The sequence below is a fragment of the Erpetoichthys calabaricus genome, chromosome 8, assembly GCF_900747795.2.
Source record: "Erpetoichthys calabaricus chromosome 8, fErpCal1.3, whole genome shotgun sequence".
In the NCBI taxonomy this organism is placed as follows: Eukaryota; Metazoa; Chordata; class Cladistia; order Polypteriformes; family Polypteridae; genus Erpetoichthys; species Erpetoichthys calabaricus.
In genome coordinates, this window is record NC_041401.2 from 100429099 (window position 1) to 100447843 (window position 18745).

Consider the following 18745-nt stretch of genomic DNA (forward strand, 5'->3'; position numbering starts at 1 on the left):
CTGAATCTCTTGTCAACCCTCAGCTGATGCAGACTTGCACATTAATTGTACCATGGTTTCTTGAAAGTTTTGGCAGTATAATACTGCAAAGGTCATGTGAATATACACATACTCTAACTAAAGATGCCCTTGATTAATTTCACATTAAGTATTTCTGACTTATTATTATAAGGTGTAAACTTATGTGATCCCCACCTGCAAATGCAAGCATAAATAAAACTTCTTTTAGTGTTGTCAACTCTGCAGTGTGCACCTGGAAGAAAACCTCATCGGTTTTCCAAACCAACTCATTCTAACATTAGGTCACTGGGCACCACGTCAGGCAAGCAACACCAGATTGGCTACAGACAAATTATTGAAGCCTTAGCAAATAATATATTTTTACTTTAAAAAAATGAAAATGCCACTTGTGCACATTCTAGTCACGATGTAAATGTTGGGAATGATGGGACTTCTGTAATATTGGTAGGTAGATTATTCCAGAGTTTAGGTGAGTTTGGGACGTTGGGTAAAACTGAAAATTCTTTCCATCTACATTTGTCTTATTTATTCTTGGACCTTTAAGTATGCCAACATCTTCAATTTGCATTGCATATGCAAGACTATAGGAAGTATTAAGTTTTTTTTAAGACAAGGGGAAGTCAAACCATTTATGAATGTATATGGTAGAAGGAATATTTTAAAGGCCTCTCAGTTCTCAATTGAGTCAAATCACCTGGTTTAAAAACTAGAATTAGATGGTAATTTTTCTTAATTCTAGTTATGAGCCTTCCTGCTGTAGTGTTTTGAATAAGTGAACAATTTAAACGCCTGCCTAAGGAAGTGTGTGTTTGTATATATATATGTTTGTGTGAGTGTGTGTGTGTTTATATATATATATATATATATATATATATATATATATATATATATATATATATATATATATAAATATACTGTATATGTATATATGGTGAAATGAACAGCCTCGACACACAGAAAGGTTTGGGGCAGCCACCCATGTGTTATCCCTGGCTGCAATGGGGTTTTGATAAAGCACTCAAGTGCATTGGTTTGAGTCCTGAATTGAACTGATGTTATGCAGGAAAGATGCCACTTTTAAAGAGTTTGGACCGGAAGTGATGTCATCTAAGTCCCGTGACCGTAAGTGACCCCAGCAATGTGGGATCAGAACATATTTCTTGTATTTGCTCTGCAGAGATAACAGATTTGGGCTTAGTGTACCCCGCCATCCTCAGGCCTGGCATGGAATTACCTTCACCTGGTCGCTTCAACTCCCTCCTAGTCATGCGCGTGTGACACCCGGAAGGATGTACCACAGTTGTAGCAATTAACCTGGGCTGCTTGTGCCTCTTCCATGTGAGATTTTAATATGGGTCTAATTTTTTCAAATCTATCACGTAATTGCGTGATATATTCAAGTATATTTGTGGAGGGAAGTACTTCCTCCTTCCAACCCGCTTTTAAAATATATAATATACCTTGGGGTTGTCGTCCATATAATAATTCAAAAGGGGAGAACCCCATGGAGGCTTGTGGGACTTCCGATATGTAAAATGGATGGGGGGGGGGTCTTTAAATGTTTTATTTTTAGAAGTTTGGCCGTTTCCCTGAACGTCGCAGAAGTAAAAGGCGTCCCTTGATCCATTAGGATTTCCTTAGTGATGCCGTCTCGCGCAAAGACCCCTACTACTTCATGTGCGATAGCCTTTGACGTAGCTGAGCGCAGCGGAACAGCTTCAGGATATCAAGTAGCATAATCTACCAGGACCATTATATATTTATGATCTCTGGCTGAGGGCTTTAGGGGTTCCACCAGGTCGACCCCAATCCGTTTGAATGGGACATCAGTCAAGGATAATGGAACTAAAGCAGCACGGTCCCTTCTACGAATATGTCGCAATTGACATTCAGGACATGACATGCAAAAGTGACAGATCTCTTCATTAATTCTGGGCCAAAAGAATCAGAGCTTAATACACCAGATGGACTCCCATGAGGTGGGTATGAGCCAGCTCACAGACAGGCAACAGTGACCTTACCTCCCCCTCATGTTCTGCTACCCAATACAAGAGGTCATTTTTCAATACAAAGTAGGGACGTCATGGCATGGGATATATTATGCGCTGGCTGTCTATCAGAACGACTGCGTTGTTTGCAAATTTAAGGGAGTCATCATTCCATTGCTCATTTTTAAACAAAGCTGGAGTCTGCTTAAGTTGGAAATGCAGTTGGGTGAGAGGGTCGGATTCAACCTCAAAAGGCCTGGTTTCATCCCAGGACGGCATAGCGGTTGTAGATGATGTATCAGGCTGCGATGTCCTGGGTGTATCCACGTCATCGTTGGCGGCCGAACTCTGTCTCTCCTCCGGCTATGAACATGGCACGGAGGTAGCTGAGGACGCTGTGTGGGGGAATAGAGAGTGTTGTACCGCATTTATTGTCCGACCAATCTGTACCCAGTATCAGAGGAAATGGAGGATCATCAAGGACCCGCACCACTAGTTATTTTTTAGGATGCTATTGTAGCAGACAGCGGACCTATAGTTCTGGACGTCCCCATGAATACAGGTGATACAGGTTGTATCTTTAAGCCATTGTTGCGGTAACACTAAATGGCGAGCAACAATGGAAATGTTACTGCCAGAATCAAATAAAGATGTAACTTTCTGCCCATTTACTATCACTATTCCTGTATGTGAGTAGGCCAGAGAATTAGCTACAGCACACTGCACCTCCTTCTGTATCCCTCCACTTGTCACCTCGCAGAGCCTGCTGCTGCACACCAGGTTTTTCCAGAGTTAGCTCTGCAATGTGAAACTGGAACTCTGAGGGAGGGACATAAATTCATCGGGGTTCACACGGGTTCCGTTCCAGATCCCCCAAGTAGGTTTCCACTCTAAGGTGATCTATGATCCCAATTAAGGAGATTATATTGTTGAATGTTTGCCCCCAGGTTAGCCGGGCAATCTGTATAGGGAGTGCGTGTTTCAAAAAGTTTGCCATCACAATTAAACGGTTGGAAAATGCTGCTGTACCTACAACATAGCTCCTGGCATGCTAAAAAACATCTCCGTAGCTGTATGTCTCCTTTAAAATCTGACACTGTACATTATGGTTAGGTTGTGTTCTTTGTATAAATTAGTGAAGATACTGCAAACTGGAATAACGAGTAGGGATAATCATTACACTTATAATTTCATAGAATTTTGTCATTATATCAGGGCAGTCAGCATTGTAAGCAGGCTGGCAGACTGGCAAGTTAGATACAGATATATTAAAAGACTTATTTTGGTTTTAGTGCCGCTCGTAACTAGATAACTTATTTAGCACTTGATAGTAGCACTGTAGTATGATTCAGTACAGTGATATGGCATTGATTCAATCTTGTTACAGTAACAAGAAAAAAAATAAGAGCATATTTTTTTTACCTTCGCAGCTTTTCTCTAGCATTGCACCAGGACTGCCATAATCTCCCCTGTACACCCCATTTACTCCCACTCCCCTGCACCTATGTCAGTATGAATAAATCAAGAAAATGAACACCAGTGCTGAGCATTGACATGTGAACCACATAATGCGAAATGTTAAACCTCTATATAAAAAGGAAGGATATAAATATGGTACTGGATGTGTATGTAATTCTTTAGGTACTTATTTGTATTATTGTTTTGTACTGTTCAAAAAAAAATACATGAAAAGTTTGCCCAGTGTCAAATTTCCCGGGCCAACTTTTTTCACATTGTCATTATGGGGTGTTGTATGTAGAATTCTGAGGAAAAAAATGAATTTAATCCATTTTAGAATAAGGCTGTAACATAACAAAATGTGGAAAAAGTGATGCGCTGTGAATACTTTCCGGATGCACTGTATATACTGTATATATATATATATATATATATATATATATATATATATATATATATATATATATATATATATAATATGAACCCAATCAAACATCCTGATAGACCTTCAACGAATCCGCAGAGGAAAATATCAGAAATCCCTAAATCTGGGTGTGTGAAGCTTGTTGCATCATAACCAAGAAATCTCCAGGCTGTAATCACTGCCAAAAGTGTTAAATTGTTTCAACCATGTATCGAGTAAAGGGTCTGAACACTTATGTCAGTGTGATATTTTTTATTTTTAATAAATCTTTTTAGTTTAAGTATTTTATTTTTAACACATTTGCAAACTTTTAGAATCATTTTGTTAACTAAAACTAAAATAAAAAACTGTTTGAAGACTAGAAATAAAATGAGAAAATAAAAATGAAGACTAAACTGCTTTTTGTAATTTTAATTCTGATTTTCAACACACTAGTCTTTGCGCATAATGTATATACGAATAAGCAGTTGCCAGTTTATTTATTATATACTGTATTGTTTAAAACCATAAAGTCCTAAATTTGGTTAGAAAAAAGAATTGACTTGTGTGCATGTGCAACAATCCCTTGGTACTGATGTCTAAATCTCATTGGTTTTTACTTTCTCATATACAGTACGAAGTATAGGGAAAGTATTGTAATCATCTAAAGATTCGATGTTGAGATTTTGATGAATCTTGATGTTTTAGACCTCCCTGACTTTCTTGTATACAAAGAGCAGGGAAAGTATTGGAATTCTCCAAAAATTCCATTTTGAGATTTTGATGAATCTCGATGTTTTAGACCTCCTTGTGTCTGTGTGTATTTCTGTCTGCGTGTGTATGTAAACATGATAACTTGAGTACACTTTCACTTAGGTCAACCAAATTTTGCATACAAGTATTAGGTACAAAATGTAGATTTCTATCAACTTTTGGGCTATTTCTGTTAACCAGAAATGGTGCTTTACCTTTTATTCATGCAGCTGCAGATTCCGATTTATTCAACTTTACTTTTATAGTAATTTTTCAGTATATTATTAATTTAATTTGATTTGTTGCTGGTGGTTCTTTAATGTACATAATATGAATATATAATCATTGTCTTGTGGTTTACTCCTCAAATATACATCCCCATTTCTGAGTATATGAGAAAGTCTAGGGGAGACCACTCCTGATTTTTTCATCCATTAGTTGCTGTATATTCGATTTAGAACTGAGAGCAAATACCAAACAGGCAACTTTCACAAAACTTCAATGAAAAAGCACTTAAATTAAAAAAGAAAATACAGCTAAATAGTTTGAAAATTAAAGCAATGTAGACTTTGTCAAGTTCCAATAGCCATACCACGCTTCAAATTCGGTCAGTATTTAGACTGGAAAAAAAATGTTATCTTTATACTCCAAAGAAGATAGGAGCTTCAGCCATTGAACCTTACCACACAGATATTGCTTGTTTATTCACTGTACCTTTGAAGTGAAAAATTAAGCAGAAGCGTTGGATGCAGTCAGTGTTATCAACCAAGCCGACATTACACATATACGTTTAGTTTTAATCAGGTTATTATTTGTATGTTTTACACTATCGTTATGAACAGCTCTATGTTAAATGCTTTATTGATAGCAAATGGAAGGACTGCAATCATCTTAACATATTTAGAATGGTACGGTATTGCAATGTTTTTAACTGGAGATCTCCATCAGAGTGTTTACTTTTCAGCAGTATTATTACAGTTATTGTTGCTTTACTTTCTGTAGTATTCCTTTGATAATTTATTAAATATAAATAAAATGTATTCCAATTTTATTAGTACACAGTACCTTGAATTCAGGTTTGATTGCTAGCCTGGTCAGTGTTTGTATCAAACTTGCATGTTCTCCCCATGTGTATGTGGACTAACTTTGCATAACTTCAAGTATAGTTTATTAGATGGAAATCTGAAGTGTGTCATTATGCACTCTTAGCTGCCAAAATCTCATTATTCCTACCTGTGTTGTTAAATCACATCCTCCCAGGTTAGCCTCACAGGGAGCTCCCTAGGTTTTGCATGTTGCTTATTAAGTGAAAGATCTGAAGTGTCACTATAACATGTCCAGTATTTGATGTAAATGGCATGCTTGTAAAAATGCAGTCTATAGACTGAAAAGCTATTATTATTAACACAGTTCAAGTAGTGACCTCGGCATTTTTTCTGAAGATCATCCATCCATCCATCCATCCATCTTCCAACCCGCTTAATCCGAAAACAGGGTCATGAGGGTCTGCTGGAGCCAATCCCAGCCAACACAGGGCGCAAGGCAGGAACCAATCCCGGGCAGGGCGCAAAACCCACCGCAGGACACACACACACACCCACATACCAAGCACACACTAGGGCCAATTTAGGATCGCCAATCCACCTAACCTGCATGTCTTTGGACTGTGGGAGGAAACTGGAGCACCTGGAGGAAACCCCCACAGACATGGGGAGAACATGCAAACTCCACGCAGGGAGGACCCAGAAAGCGAACCCGGGTCTCCTTACTGCGAGGCAGCAGTGCTACTACTGCACCACCGTGCCACCCTTGAAGATAATCAACTGTGCAATATTTGCCCACTCGTCTTTACATAACTGTTCAAGCTCAGTCAAACTGAATGGTGACCATTGTTGGACTTCAATGTTCAAGTCATTCCACAGATTTTCAGTAGGGTTTAAGTCAGGGCTCTAACTAGGCCATGCAAGGGCATTCACCTTTTTCTCCTTCAGCCACTGTGTGGTCACTTTTCTTGTGTGCACATGTATGGGATATAGTTGGATGACAGAATTGAGGAAAACATCTAATCTCTTCACAGACAGTGCTTGGGTTCTGATTTGAACTTAATACTTTGGATCTGTGAAGCAGAAGAAGCACCATTGTACTGCCCACAAAAAATTATATATCTTGAAAGTACTGATTGGTTGTTGATAATGTGGGAGGCATATAAGAAAGGTCTTAACTTTGTTTTGGATTGTGGAAAATACAGTTTTAAACATGTGAGCCTGGCAATATTCCAATTAGACAAGGATCTGCGCTAAAAAAAGGATTGCTAACATTAAGGGGCCATGTACAGGAACTTCTGAGGAATGTGTGGGAGAAGAAAGATGGTGCTTCTCAGTTTGGCAGATTAATACTGAGCTAAGGAAGATTATGTTGTAAGCTTCTGTTTGAAAGCATGTCAAGTGTAAAGTAAATTCTCATCATTTGTCTATACAAACAAAAGAAATGAAAATGTGAAGTCAAACAGTGGGAGGAAATAAAGGCCAAATTCTGAACTGTATTCATCTCTGGGTGATGAACAAAACATCAGTGAAAATATTTGAAGTTCTGGTCTTTCTACTGTACTTTTCAGAGTGCCTGAACAAATGTCAGCAGACTGAAGCTAAACATTTCAGCTTGGAATTAAAATTCATACATTCTGCCAACAGCACCTTTCCCTTAGTTGTCTTTGGCAGCCCTGGTTAAGGCTACATCTGAAGTTAACTTTAAATTAAAATTTAAAATAATTAATTTAAAAAAATTATAGTGCAATTCAGGTAAATAGAGTGTTAGCTACTGTCTTCCATTAAGAAGTGCAGAGGTGTAGTCTTCCATGTAATGCCTCTTCTCTACACCCTACATGCTAGACACCACTTCTGTAAGTCCAAATGATGTAGGTGTTACTTACTATATAGGTAATGAAAGGACTGGCCCTTTGTCTCCTTATCACCATACACATATCCCCCGGCTAGTTAGAGACATATGAAATTTCATACTCCCGTTGTCCAAGACACTATTAATTAAATGTTGACTTGTACCTCATGAGCACCAAATGAAGGCCACAATGACTGTGTTCAGGTTACATTTTGATTGCTACATGCAACAATTGCATTGGAATTCAATCCACTTGCCCTGTAATTTCTAAAATAAAAAAGTGGCTTTAACAAATAATATACATGATAGGCCCAGGCAGTAAAAAGTACAAAAAAAAAACCAGACCATTTTGCACAGACAAAATTGTGGTGGACAAAGGAGCAACAAAAACTGCACAAAGGAAAAATAGTAGAATTTAATTTTGTAGACCCTTTGAAAAAAATAATGAAAAGGTTCATCTGCATGCAGGTTGTGCCTGGGACCAGAAGTGTTTCAGGTTTGGGATATTTTGGAGTATTTGCATATACATGAGATATCTTGGAGACATTTTAAGAGAATATGTTCTGTCCTGACCTAGAGGTACCTAAATTAAGATATGTCCAGGTATGTCCAGTTATGCTATATGGCCAATGGTATGTGGACACCCCTCCAAATTAGTGAGTTCAGGTGTTTCAGCCACACCCATTGTTAAAAAGTGCATTAAGTCAAGCACATAGCCATACAGATTCTATTGACAAACATTGGTAGTAGAGTGGATTGTACTGAAGAACTTGGTGAATTTAACTATGTCACTGTCATAGATGGTTATGTTTGACTCCTGTCAGTATGTGAAATGCCGGTTCTGCTAGATCTGCCCCAATCAACTGTAAGTGCTATTATTGTGAAGTGGAAGCATCTAGGAGTGACAATAGTTTAGCCATGAATTACACTTCGCTATTTGGCAGACTGATGGACGAATCTGGGTTTGGCGGGTACTTGGCCAACAATACCTTCCAGACTGCACAGTAGAGATGATGTTTTGGGGTTTTTTTCAGGTTTTGGGCTAAGCCCCTTGGTTCCAATGATGGGTGCTGTAAATGCTACTGCATACGAAGACATTTTAGACAATTGTGCACTTCAAACTTTGTTGCAACATTATGGGTAAAGCCCTTTTCTGTTCCAGTCCTTTTCCGATACACAATGCCAGGTCCATAAAGACATGTGCCTTTGTGTATAGACAGGTTTGTGATATTGACGAGTCTGCTGTGGAGGAGCTGAAGTGGCCTGCACAATGCCCTGGCTGCAACCCTTCTGAACATCCCATCTAAGCACCTTTGGGATGAATTGGAACACTGATTGCAAGCCAGGCCTTCTTGTTCAGCCTCAGTATCTGACCTTACGGCTCAATGAACACAAATTCCCACACACACCCAAAAATGTTGAGGGAAGCCTTCCTAGAAGAGTGGAGGCTATTGTAGCCGTAAAGGGGTGTCAACACTATATTAATGCCAATGTTTTTGGAAGTGTCGCATTTAGACGTTTTCTGAGGGATTGTGCATAATGTGGTGCTAAAAATTAAACAGTAGAGCTACCCTTTTATTTGCATTTTTTGTTTTTCCTCTCTATTTAACTTTTGTTCTTGTGTTATTTTTTACCACATATTCTTTATTTTGTTTGTTTCTTTTTTAGCAATAAAATCACTATTCATGAGAGATTAATTTATCATGGTATATATTATATCATATTATATATCAAATTGTGTGTTTGTGTTGCCTTAATAGTTAAGGCTTCGACTGTAGTAAGTTTAAAAACTAGGACTCCAACTGAAATTTCAACTTTAGCATTTTTCAAACAGTAACTTTTATACAAAGCATTATTGTTCTGGTTGTTTGATCATTATTAATTTAAAGTAAAGCATGGTGTACACCCTCATGTCATAGAGCATATGGTAAATGAGGGTCCTATAGAAATGGACTTTGTCCTATAGAAGTGGAGGTGTGCACCAGGACTAGAATCCCACAGAATGCAATGTAAGAGTTACTGGATCCAAGGCCTTTTCTTTCATTAGCAAAAAAATTGATGATCAGAATTTAGAAATATGGGATGACACATTGACTATATTGTGCAGTAAAACCCCAGCAAAAAGGTCACCATTTGTATAAGAAGAAAAATGTCTACATTATAAAAAGTCTTGTTTAATGATATAAAAGTCACAAAAATAACAGCTTTATGATTGAATGTTCTTTCTTAGCACTAGGTATTCAAAACATATTGAAAAAATGGAAGAGACAGATGTGACAAGGGCAATCAAAACTAACCAGTCTTTCATTGTAAAACATTCAAACATTTGGAGAAGGCTTTCACTGCTTTATGATTAAAAACAGGAGCTGAACTATCTGAGCTGTGTTTAATGTTCCTTGGCCAAATCAAATTGTGGTTCTGAGTAAAGCAAGATATGCTCCCTGCTGGCATTAAGCATTGTGTCGGACTTGTGTGTGAAAATACTCTTCCATGTGGTTTTGTAGGTGGTAAATACTTATAGGGACTTGCTTAATATTTAGTTGAAGTATTCATTTGCTTCACAACCTTTTCATAATTTACATGTATAAATTATGCTACACATTTTAAATCATATTTTATTCTCTGCAAAACTTAAACCAAATTACATTTGCAGTTTCTGTATCATTGTGTGTATGTATTAACATGATAGACACTAAAACACTGTCAGATGTCAAGCTGAAGTACTGGAGTTGTGGAGCAATTTACTAGCAGTATGCATTTGTTGGTGTACATTTTTTCCTTTGTACATTTATCACCACACCCTTTTGTTGGCTTACATTTCGCAGTGCTCTTTTATCTTGTGTGCTTTTGTCATGCCACCATAGATATATACCATGATGAGAACAGTGTAGATCATTATAGTCTTTAGTGCTGCTTTGTGCTTTTGAGTCATTTTTCCAGAGATCTGTAACCCAAATTCATGATCAGGTAGTAATTCTTAAAAACCTGAAGCGGACACCTGTCTTCAACACTGAACAAAGAGTTACTTTCAAGAATCCAAAGTGTCCAACCGTCTCTACTGAAAAGTAGGGCATGTCTCTTGGGAATCTTAAGCAGACACACTACTTCAGCACAAAGAAAGCATCTCTAAAGATTCCAGTGCTTTTCACCATTTTTACTGGGGCATTGCATATTATTTATAAATTGGAAGAGACCATCTACCTCTAACACTGGATGTAGTGTAACTCTCAGGAATCAGAAACAGACTTTTGCTTTTTTCGTTGGTGATCTGGGTGCATCTTTCTCTCCTGAGTTTTAATCGATCAAAAACAGTTCACAGAGCAGCTTTTCTCATGAATCTTGTACCAAGCCAGATATGTCTAAACAGTGGGCCTTTTCATATGTGCAAAACAATGTCCTACACAACCACTTTCTGCCAGACTGAATCCAAAATTATCTGATTATGGCTGAGTACAGCAGGGAGTGCTGATTTACTCCTATAATAGTGTCATCTTAAATCTAAGACTCAAAATGAGGACAGGACTCAACACTTTCCCATCTTAAATTGGTGTCATGTGGAATCAGTCAGTGCTGAAAAGTTTTGCTGAAAGAAATAATAAAAAAAAAACTTTCATTTTGCATTTCGGTTATCACTCTGGAATCACTAAAATTAGATATACAGGATGAATGAATTAGAAGAATAAAACAAGTAACTACTAGAATATGAAAGTATAATATATGTTTGCACATACTATCTTTATCCCCACAATGCCCCAGTGCTAATATATATGTGTGTGTGTCTTATAACACTAATATTAAGTTGAAAGGTATAAAATAAGAATGATATTTCTTTCAGGGAAAGGTGATTCTCTCAAACAAGATGGCCCGGACCATAGCTTTCTTTTATACCATCTTCCTCCACTGCTTGGTCTTTCTGGTAAGTGCACTACATCAGAATTACATCAATGTTTACTCCCTACAGTAAAACCTGTATAGATTGGGATAGGGGGCAAAGGTACTGAGTCAGCTGCTACACAGACAATATTTAGTAATCTGGAAGAGGCCTTGTTAAGGGTAAAAATGTATAGTGATGTCAGGCTGTTATTTCTGTAGCTTGCAATAGCTCTTCATATGTGTAGTCTACTAGACTGAAAAGTCACATAGGAGTGGGGGGGGTGACCCCTTAGAATCTTGTGTCCTTCTTAAATTCCTGTCATTTTTTACTACTTACATATTCTTACTGGTGCTTATGTTGGCAATCATTTTCATGCCAGAGTTCAATGGGCACTCCCACCTGCTTCCAAGTTTTTAGCCTCAGGGTCCTCCATCTGAGGAAAGTTCTATCTGTACCAGAGTTTCCATTCTTTCTTGGCATTTATGTCCAGTAACACTTGGACCCAGACAGGTTCAATTTGCTTTCGGATCTTTGTAGTCTCTGCTTAGAATTGAAAGTGGTTGTGAAGAGAACTTCTTCAGCTAAAAAATTACCAGGACCCTACTCGGGCTTCTCTGGACTTGATATTTCACAACTTTCCAGTTTTCTGTAGTCTAAAGTACATGTTCCTTGTAGGGCTGCTTGTAATGTTCTGGTCCCATTTAGCAAAGGATAAAGCATCTGAAGTGACCAAGCTTCACTTGCAGCTTATAATTTAAAAAAACAGATAGTTCATTCACCTTTGTGTGACAACTCTACACACACAGACACACTTTTTTTTTTTTTAACCGCCAGCCTTGCATTTTTCTCTCTTTTAGTTATTACACCAATGCATGCATTAGAAGAAGCCTACTTTTTCTGTTGAAGTTAAACTGTGGAACTTATTTTAGTCACACAGTGCCTCAGATTATGCAACCCACAAGCAAACTTCTGTATGATGAAGTACTTTATTCAAAAAATCAGTTTTTGACCCTCTGTTACTGCACAGAACATGGACACAGTAGTGAGCCATTATGCTGACATATTTATTGAACTCTCCCTTCCTAACAGTGTAGCATTTTACAATTTTAGAATGAGCTTCAGTGCCTAAGCATGATAGATAGGTAGAAGCACAATATTACTATGTAATCTCACTGGCATTACTTAGGATGTTCATATGGGAGTTGGCATGGCTGTCTATTAGAAAATAATATGATACCTGCAATGAGACACATGCCTCCTCCATATTACTTTTATTTGCAGTACATGACAGAAGCTCACCTCTTGTTTTCTTCTAGGTGCTGTACAAAACAGCCTGGAGTGAGAGTATTGGAAGAGACTGTGCTGCATACTGCGCAAAAAAGTGAGGAATTATTTTTGAATTATAGGAACTTAACACATAATGTACCTCTTGCTTGAAAAAAGATAATTCAAGTGGGCCTCTCCCTCATTTTACATTTAAAAATAGCAGGCATCACAACTCATTCTGGTGGAGCTAAGGGAGTTGGGGGTCTCTAATATTTTATAATTGAAGGAACATGGCAATCCGAAGCAACTCCACTAAGCTCTGTGGGGATCTTGAACATTTTGCTGTCAAATTAAATTTGACTATTGCTACTCACAGGCAAAAACAGCACAAGCATTGTAGTGGGCCGAGGAAAGTCAAAGGGGGCCACATGTAAGCACTGGAGGTGCACAGTGAGATGAAATTGCATATGCACCTTTACTATACTACATATTGTTCTCCTCAGAAAAGCAATAACAAATCATTACAGGAGAGCACTTGCTTATAGCATCTTTCCCTTTCACTTTACTTACTTATAGGCAGCCACCAGATGCTACTATGTGCCCACATTTCGCTGCCTCTGACTATGAGTCTCATGCATAATTAGAAGATAAAGATAGTCCAATTAACCCTTTTCCTTTTGATATTATATAACGTGCATATCATCAATGTTTTGTATTTGGAGTGGCTACCCTGCTTGCCCACTTAATTCTTTTTCTTCATCTTATTTGCTTAGGAGGGTCCCTCTTGACTTCTCAGTAAAACACTCAGTTGTCTTCCTTCCTTGGGGGAAGAGAGAGAGAGCACAAGAGAGAGACAGGGAGGTCCCATATAACCCTGCTATTATCATATGGTGCTACACTAATAATAAGGTGGGCCAAGTGCTCATTGTTGGTCTGGTATACCTCCATGCCAGGGATGCAGCTGTCTGCTTTCCAATATGGAGAGTTTTGCTAGGCATTCTACCACTATTAATTGCACCATGTTGGAAGTGTTTTAGTTGAACAGTTGTGCCTTATGTGAATTTGATTCTCCAGTGTTGATCCTGAACATATCCTGAAATGTAAGGAGGGATGTAATGAGTTGTCAAGTTGCCCAGCTTGGATCACCAAATTATTGTATGTGTTCAATTTCTTGGAGAGATTCCATATTAACAGTCATATTCTGCTGTTTGTGTTGTGTAATTTCTATTCTAATTATATATGTAAATTTTTAAATTTGAATTGTTACAGGTTTTATTGTTGCCTTCTCCTAGCTACAGGAAGTCAATTGGCTAAAACCAACATTCTATGCATTCCTGTTATGTTAGATGTGAATAGATAACAGCTAAAAAATAGTAATAATAACATTTCTGTTTTGCTGCATATTTTACCCACTGCTGGTCTGTTTTGGTTTTACTTAAGGACAGACAAATGAAAAAATGGCATTATGTGTTGTTATAGGGCAGCATTGTGACACTGTTCGGCACAATTCTTTCCTAGCTACAGAAATCTGAGGTCTGTGTGAAACTTCTTTGTGCTGTCCAAGTGTGAGTCACTTGGGCTGTTCCTCCATTCCTTCCTCGATTCCAAAAGCTTGCCTATTCATTTGAATGGCTGTTCTCAATTGTCACAGTGTTGGTGTGTTTGTGCACTGTCAAAGAAGAGACAAGTGAGTCAAAAAAAGAGTTGGGGTAGCCACCCATATATTGTTTCCTGGCTGCAAAAGAGTTAAGTTTTGTGTACAATTGAGTACAGATTTGAGTCCAGAACAGAAGTGTCTTGTTGAGGCAAAGATGGCGTTTTTAGTGAAAGTGAGAAAGGGTCAGTACACTCTGCAATCCCCTGGTCTGGCGTGGAATTACCCTCATTCAGGCCCTTTGCCTCCCATGCGCACATGTGTGACATGGGCCCAATTCCTGAACCAAGAGGTCGTGAACCCAAGAAAGAGCATTGGCATTGGCATGGAGGGATCCGCATCAATGAACCAGTGACAACTTTTATGGCTATAGGTCAAGAAACCACCTGGTGTTCTACGGATTCAACTCCTTGTGTAGGGCTATCCACTGTAATGGTGCTTGGTCCATCACAGGGGTGAATTTGCAGCCCAAGAAGTAGTACCTCAGCTGCGTAATCGCCCATTTGATTGACAAGGCCTATTTTTCCACCTCCGCATACCTGGTTTCTTGTTCCAGCAGCTTCCAACTCAGGAACATGACAGGGTGTTCAACACTGTTGACACTCTGGCGCAGCATGGCACCAAGACCTGTGTCTGTCTGGAGAATGAAAGGTAGAGAAAAGTTAGGGGCTTTCAAGACCGGTGCTGACATAAGAACCTGTTTCAAGTCACCAAATGCAGCTTCTGTCTTAACAGTCTATACCACATAGTTTGGAGCCCTCTTCTTTGTCAAATCAGGCAAGGGCGCTGCTCTCTCCGAAAATCAGGGTGCAAACCGGTGGTAGTATCCCACTAAGCCAAGAAAGGCTTGGACTTGCCGCTTGATTTGCGGATGGGGCCATTTCATTATAGCATCTACTTTAGAGCACTGTGGCTTCATGCTACTCCGACCCATCAATTAGCCTAAATATTTGGATTTCTTTAATCCAAAGATGCGTTTCTTGGCGTTAATCCAAAGTCCGGCCTTCCAAGTATCCAAAATACCATTTGGACCTGCTGTAGGTGTTCCTCCCATGTGCTGGAATAGATGACAATGTTATCCAGGTAGGCAGCACTATATGAGTTATGGGGCTGGAGCAGTTTGTCCACCAGGCGCTAAAAAGTCGCAGGAGCCCCCTTGTAACCCAAATGGGAGGACACGATACTGCCAGTGACCGCTAGGGGTGCTAAACGCTGTCTTAGCTTTTGCAGAATCCGTTAAAGGAACCTGCCAGTACCCACTAGTCATGTCAAGAGTGGTCAAATACTTGGCCTGTCCTAGCCTCTTGAGGAGGTCATCCACAAGCGGCATTGGATAGGTATCAAACCGGGAGACATGATTAAGCCGACGGATGTCATTGCAAAACCTCCAGCTCCTGTCAGGCTTGCTGATCAAGACGATGGGACTGGACCAGGGACTATGAATCTCCTCTGTTACTCCTAGTTTCAGCATGCACTTGATCTCAAGCTCGAATTCAGCTCTTTTTTGCCTCGGGAAGGCAATATGGGTGTTCTTGAACTATAACCCCGGGTTCTGTCACAATATCATACACGATCAGAGAGGTCCTTCCAGGCATTTCAGTCACTACCTCTGTGATGGACAGGTTAACTATTTCCAGTTCCCATCGCTCTCTGGGACTTAAATCCGCACTAAAGTTAAGATTATTTTTGTGAGCAAAGAGTAAGCAGGGCTGACTGGAGGAGGGACCAGGATCCCTGTCCTTCCACAGCTTCAGCAGATTTACATGGTAGACCCTGTCACTTGTTGATTGGGTTGTTTCATCAAACAATCAACAAATTCTTTCCTCTCCTTAACTTCATAAGGGCCTTGCAAATGGGCTAGCAATTTAGAATGGCAGGTAGGAACAGGAACCATGACTCGATCCCCCAGTTGGAATTCCCTGAAAGATGTGTTGGGCCTGTGCTACTTGCGCCTCTTCCATATGACTTATGAGTAAGGGCTGAATCTTTCCGAATCTATCCCAAAATTGTGTGATATATTTGTAGAGGGGAGGGCCTCTTCCTCCCACCCTTTCTTTAGAATGACCAATACACCCTGGGGTTGTCGTCTGTATAATAATTCAAAAGGGGAGAAGCCTGTAGAGGCTTGTGGGACTTCCCAATATGCAAAAAGAACAAGGGGGAGGAGCTGATCCCAGTTCCTACCATCATTGCGGACCAATTTGTGTAGCATTTGTTTGAGAGTTTGATCAACACTAGAATTACCAGAGCCTACGAAAAAACTCGTAGATCCGGCCCACCTTAAATCGCTTCTTAAAACCTTTCTCACCTCTCCGCCAGCGTCTGTTGTCACCTAAATGTACTGATAAAGACAAGCTGCCAGCAGCCGGCTATTCCATCCCCCCAACGACTTAAAACGTAAACAAGCTTTTCCCAGCTAATGCCTTGATTGATTATCTGGGAGTGAAGTGGAGTTTTAGAGTAGAAATAATAAGATTGTTATTTGGAACACACGCATTTCATATGTGTTGCATTTCTACAGTAATCTGTGTAAACACATTGTTAAAACAGAAACGGTTTACAATATTCTAGTAGCAAATGACAAAATGTAGGCATAAACTATATAATGTATGAAGCCTGAAGTCCAAATATCAAAGAAACACTTTCACAAAAGGTACAAAAAAAAGCCACCGCCAAAAAAACCCGTCTTAGTGTGAGACATTGACATGACTTAACTATCACTGCTTCCGTGGCGTAACAGTATCAGTCGCTGACTGGGAATCAGAAGATCATGAGTTCGATCCTGCACAACTCCCATTTGAGAAGTGTTCTTATTTTCACTATTTTAGAATAAAATGATACATTTGATTTCAGTCTGTAACAGCCGGTGTAATTTATGATATTTGTAAAGGTTAGCTTTATTTTTTTTAAATTCACTTTTCATTGTCTCAGTCGCGTTCAGGATCCATCCCTACCGCCCCCCACCTGACACTGCTGTTTTTACATAAAGACGCACTATAGTTCTGCAGTGTATCACGATACATACGACCGCGTGTTTGTTTCCCCCAGTATTGCCAGTCCCCACGTGTTGCTGTATGCTGTTTCTTTTGTACTCCAGGACATGCAGAGGAAAGCATAGTAAAGAGCAGTAACTTCAGCGCATATGCAATCATCAGACACTCCCCATCTGATGCTGTTTTCACATAAAGACGCGCTAAAGCTCTGCAGTGTACTTGTGACTGCATTGTCGTACCAATGCTTGCGAACTGAAGTGTCTGCATGCACTTTTCGTGGCATTATACGTGTATTTTTTGAGCATGCCCATGTAGCTCAAACACAGGAACATATGTTGATGTAGAAGTATAACAAAACAAGTGCACTTTTATTCAAGACTATAACCGAAGAAAAAAGAAAGCAAGTTACAGTAGGTGGAATGCTAAGAACTGCTGATTTCCATTCTGTGCTATATAACTGTTAACATTTGAATCTGATGATTGCATATAGCGCTGTCTGATTTAGTGTGTGCAAGAACATGCAGGTGGCCAGTTGCTGAGTGCTACAACGCACATTTTAAAAAAAGAAAGAGACAAATATATGTGACGTTTTGAAGAAATCATTTTATGACGCGAATAGTACCAATCAGAAAACATCGTTGAAATAATGTAATATTATTTGAAAACGAACAGCGTCAGGTTGGGTGTGAAGTTATACTGGCGCTGTTTGAGTCAGATCAGAAGCTGAATAAGCTGAAAAAGATCCTCTTCTGACTCTAAGTAAAAAAGCATGAATTAATCAACAGAAATAACCGCGATTGACATTTTAAAGTTAACGATTTACAGTGCATACCAATTTATAAATTCAATGTCCGTTTGAGGAAAAAAAAAACACTTTCTTCAAAGCTGGGAATCAAACTCGCGTCTCTGTGGCACAGTAAGGCAGTGGTGCTCCAAGTCAGCAAACCGTCCTTATAACTTATTTGCGTCTGTACTTGCGCTGTTACTTAGAGAGACAGATCGGGGGAGGGGTGATGTTAGAGCGGGTGAGCTTATTCAGTGCTGCAGAAACAATGCGCATGTTGATTTTTTTTTCTTTCAGTACATGTGCCTTCCCTGTTTGTTTGTATATCTCTGCCTGTCTGTCTCTGTATTACGCAGTGCTCTGTCTGTCTGTGTGTTATGGATCTTGAAAAAAATAAGTTATAAGGACAGTTGTTCATGTTTATTGCAGTCTCAATTGTTAAAAAAATATTTTAAAAGGAGCATCCCACATGAAAATATAACGATCTCATTAACTGACAGTGCATACCAATTTATAAATTTTATGTCCGTTTGAGGTTAAAAAGAAAAAAAAGAAGTAACACTTTATCCCCAGCGGGGAATTGAACTCATGTTTGGGAGGCAGAGAAAAGCTATTCGGTCTGAGAGGCAAATCTTAGCGCGCTACGCCACGGAAGC

General features: G+C 39.2%; 1 protein-coding gene across 1 annotated transcript in view; it reads left to right on the forward strand.

The window, feature by feature from the left end:
• The window catches only part of cux1b (cut-like homeobox 1b), a 559925-nt gene that overhangs the window by 533665 nt on the left and 7515 nt on the right, over positions 1-18745 (forward strand). The window contains exons 21-22 of the mRNA XM_051930773.1: positions 11354-11434; positions 12709-12773. Of these exons, the coding sequence (XP_051786733.1) occupies positions 11354-11434; positions 12709-12773 (146 nt within the window). The remainder of the gene's footprint in view (positions 1-11353; positions 11435-12708; positions 12774-18745) is intronic.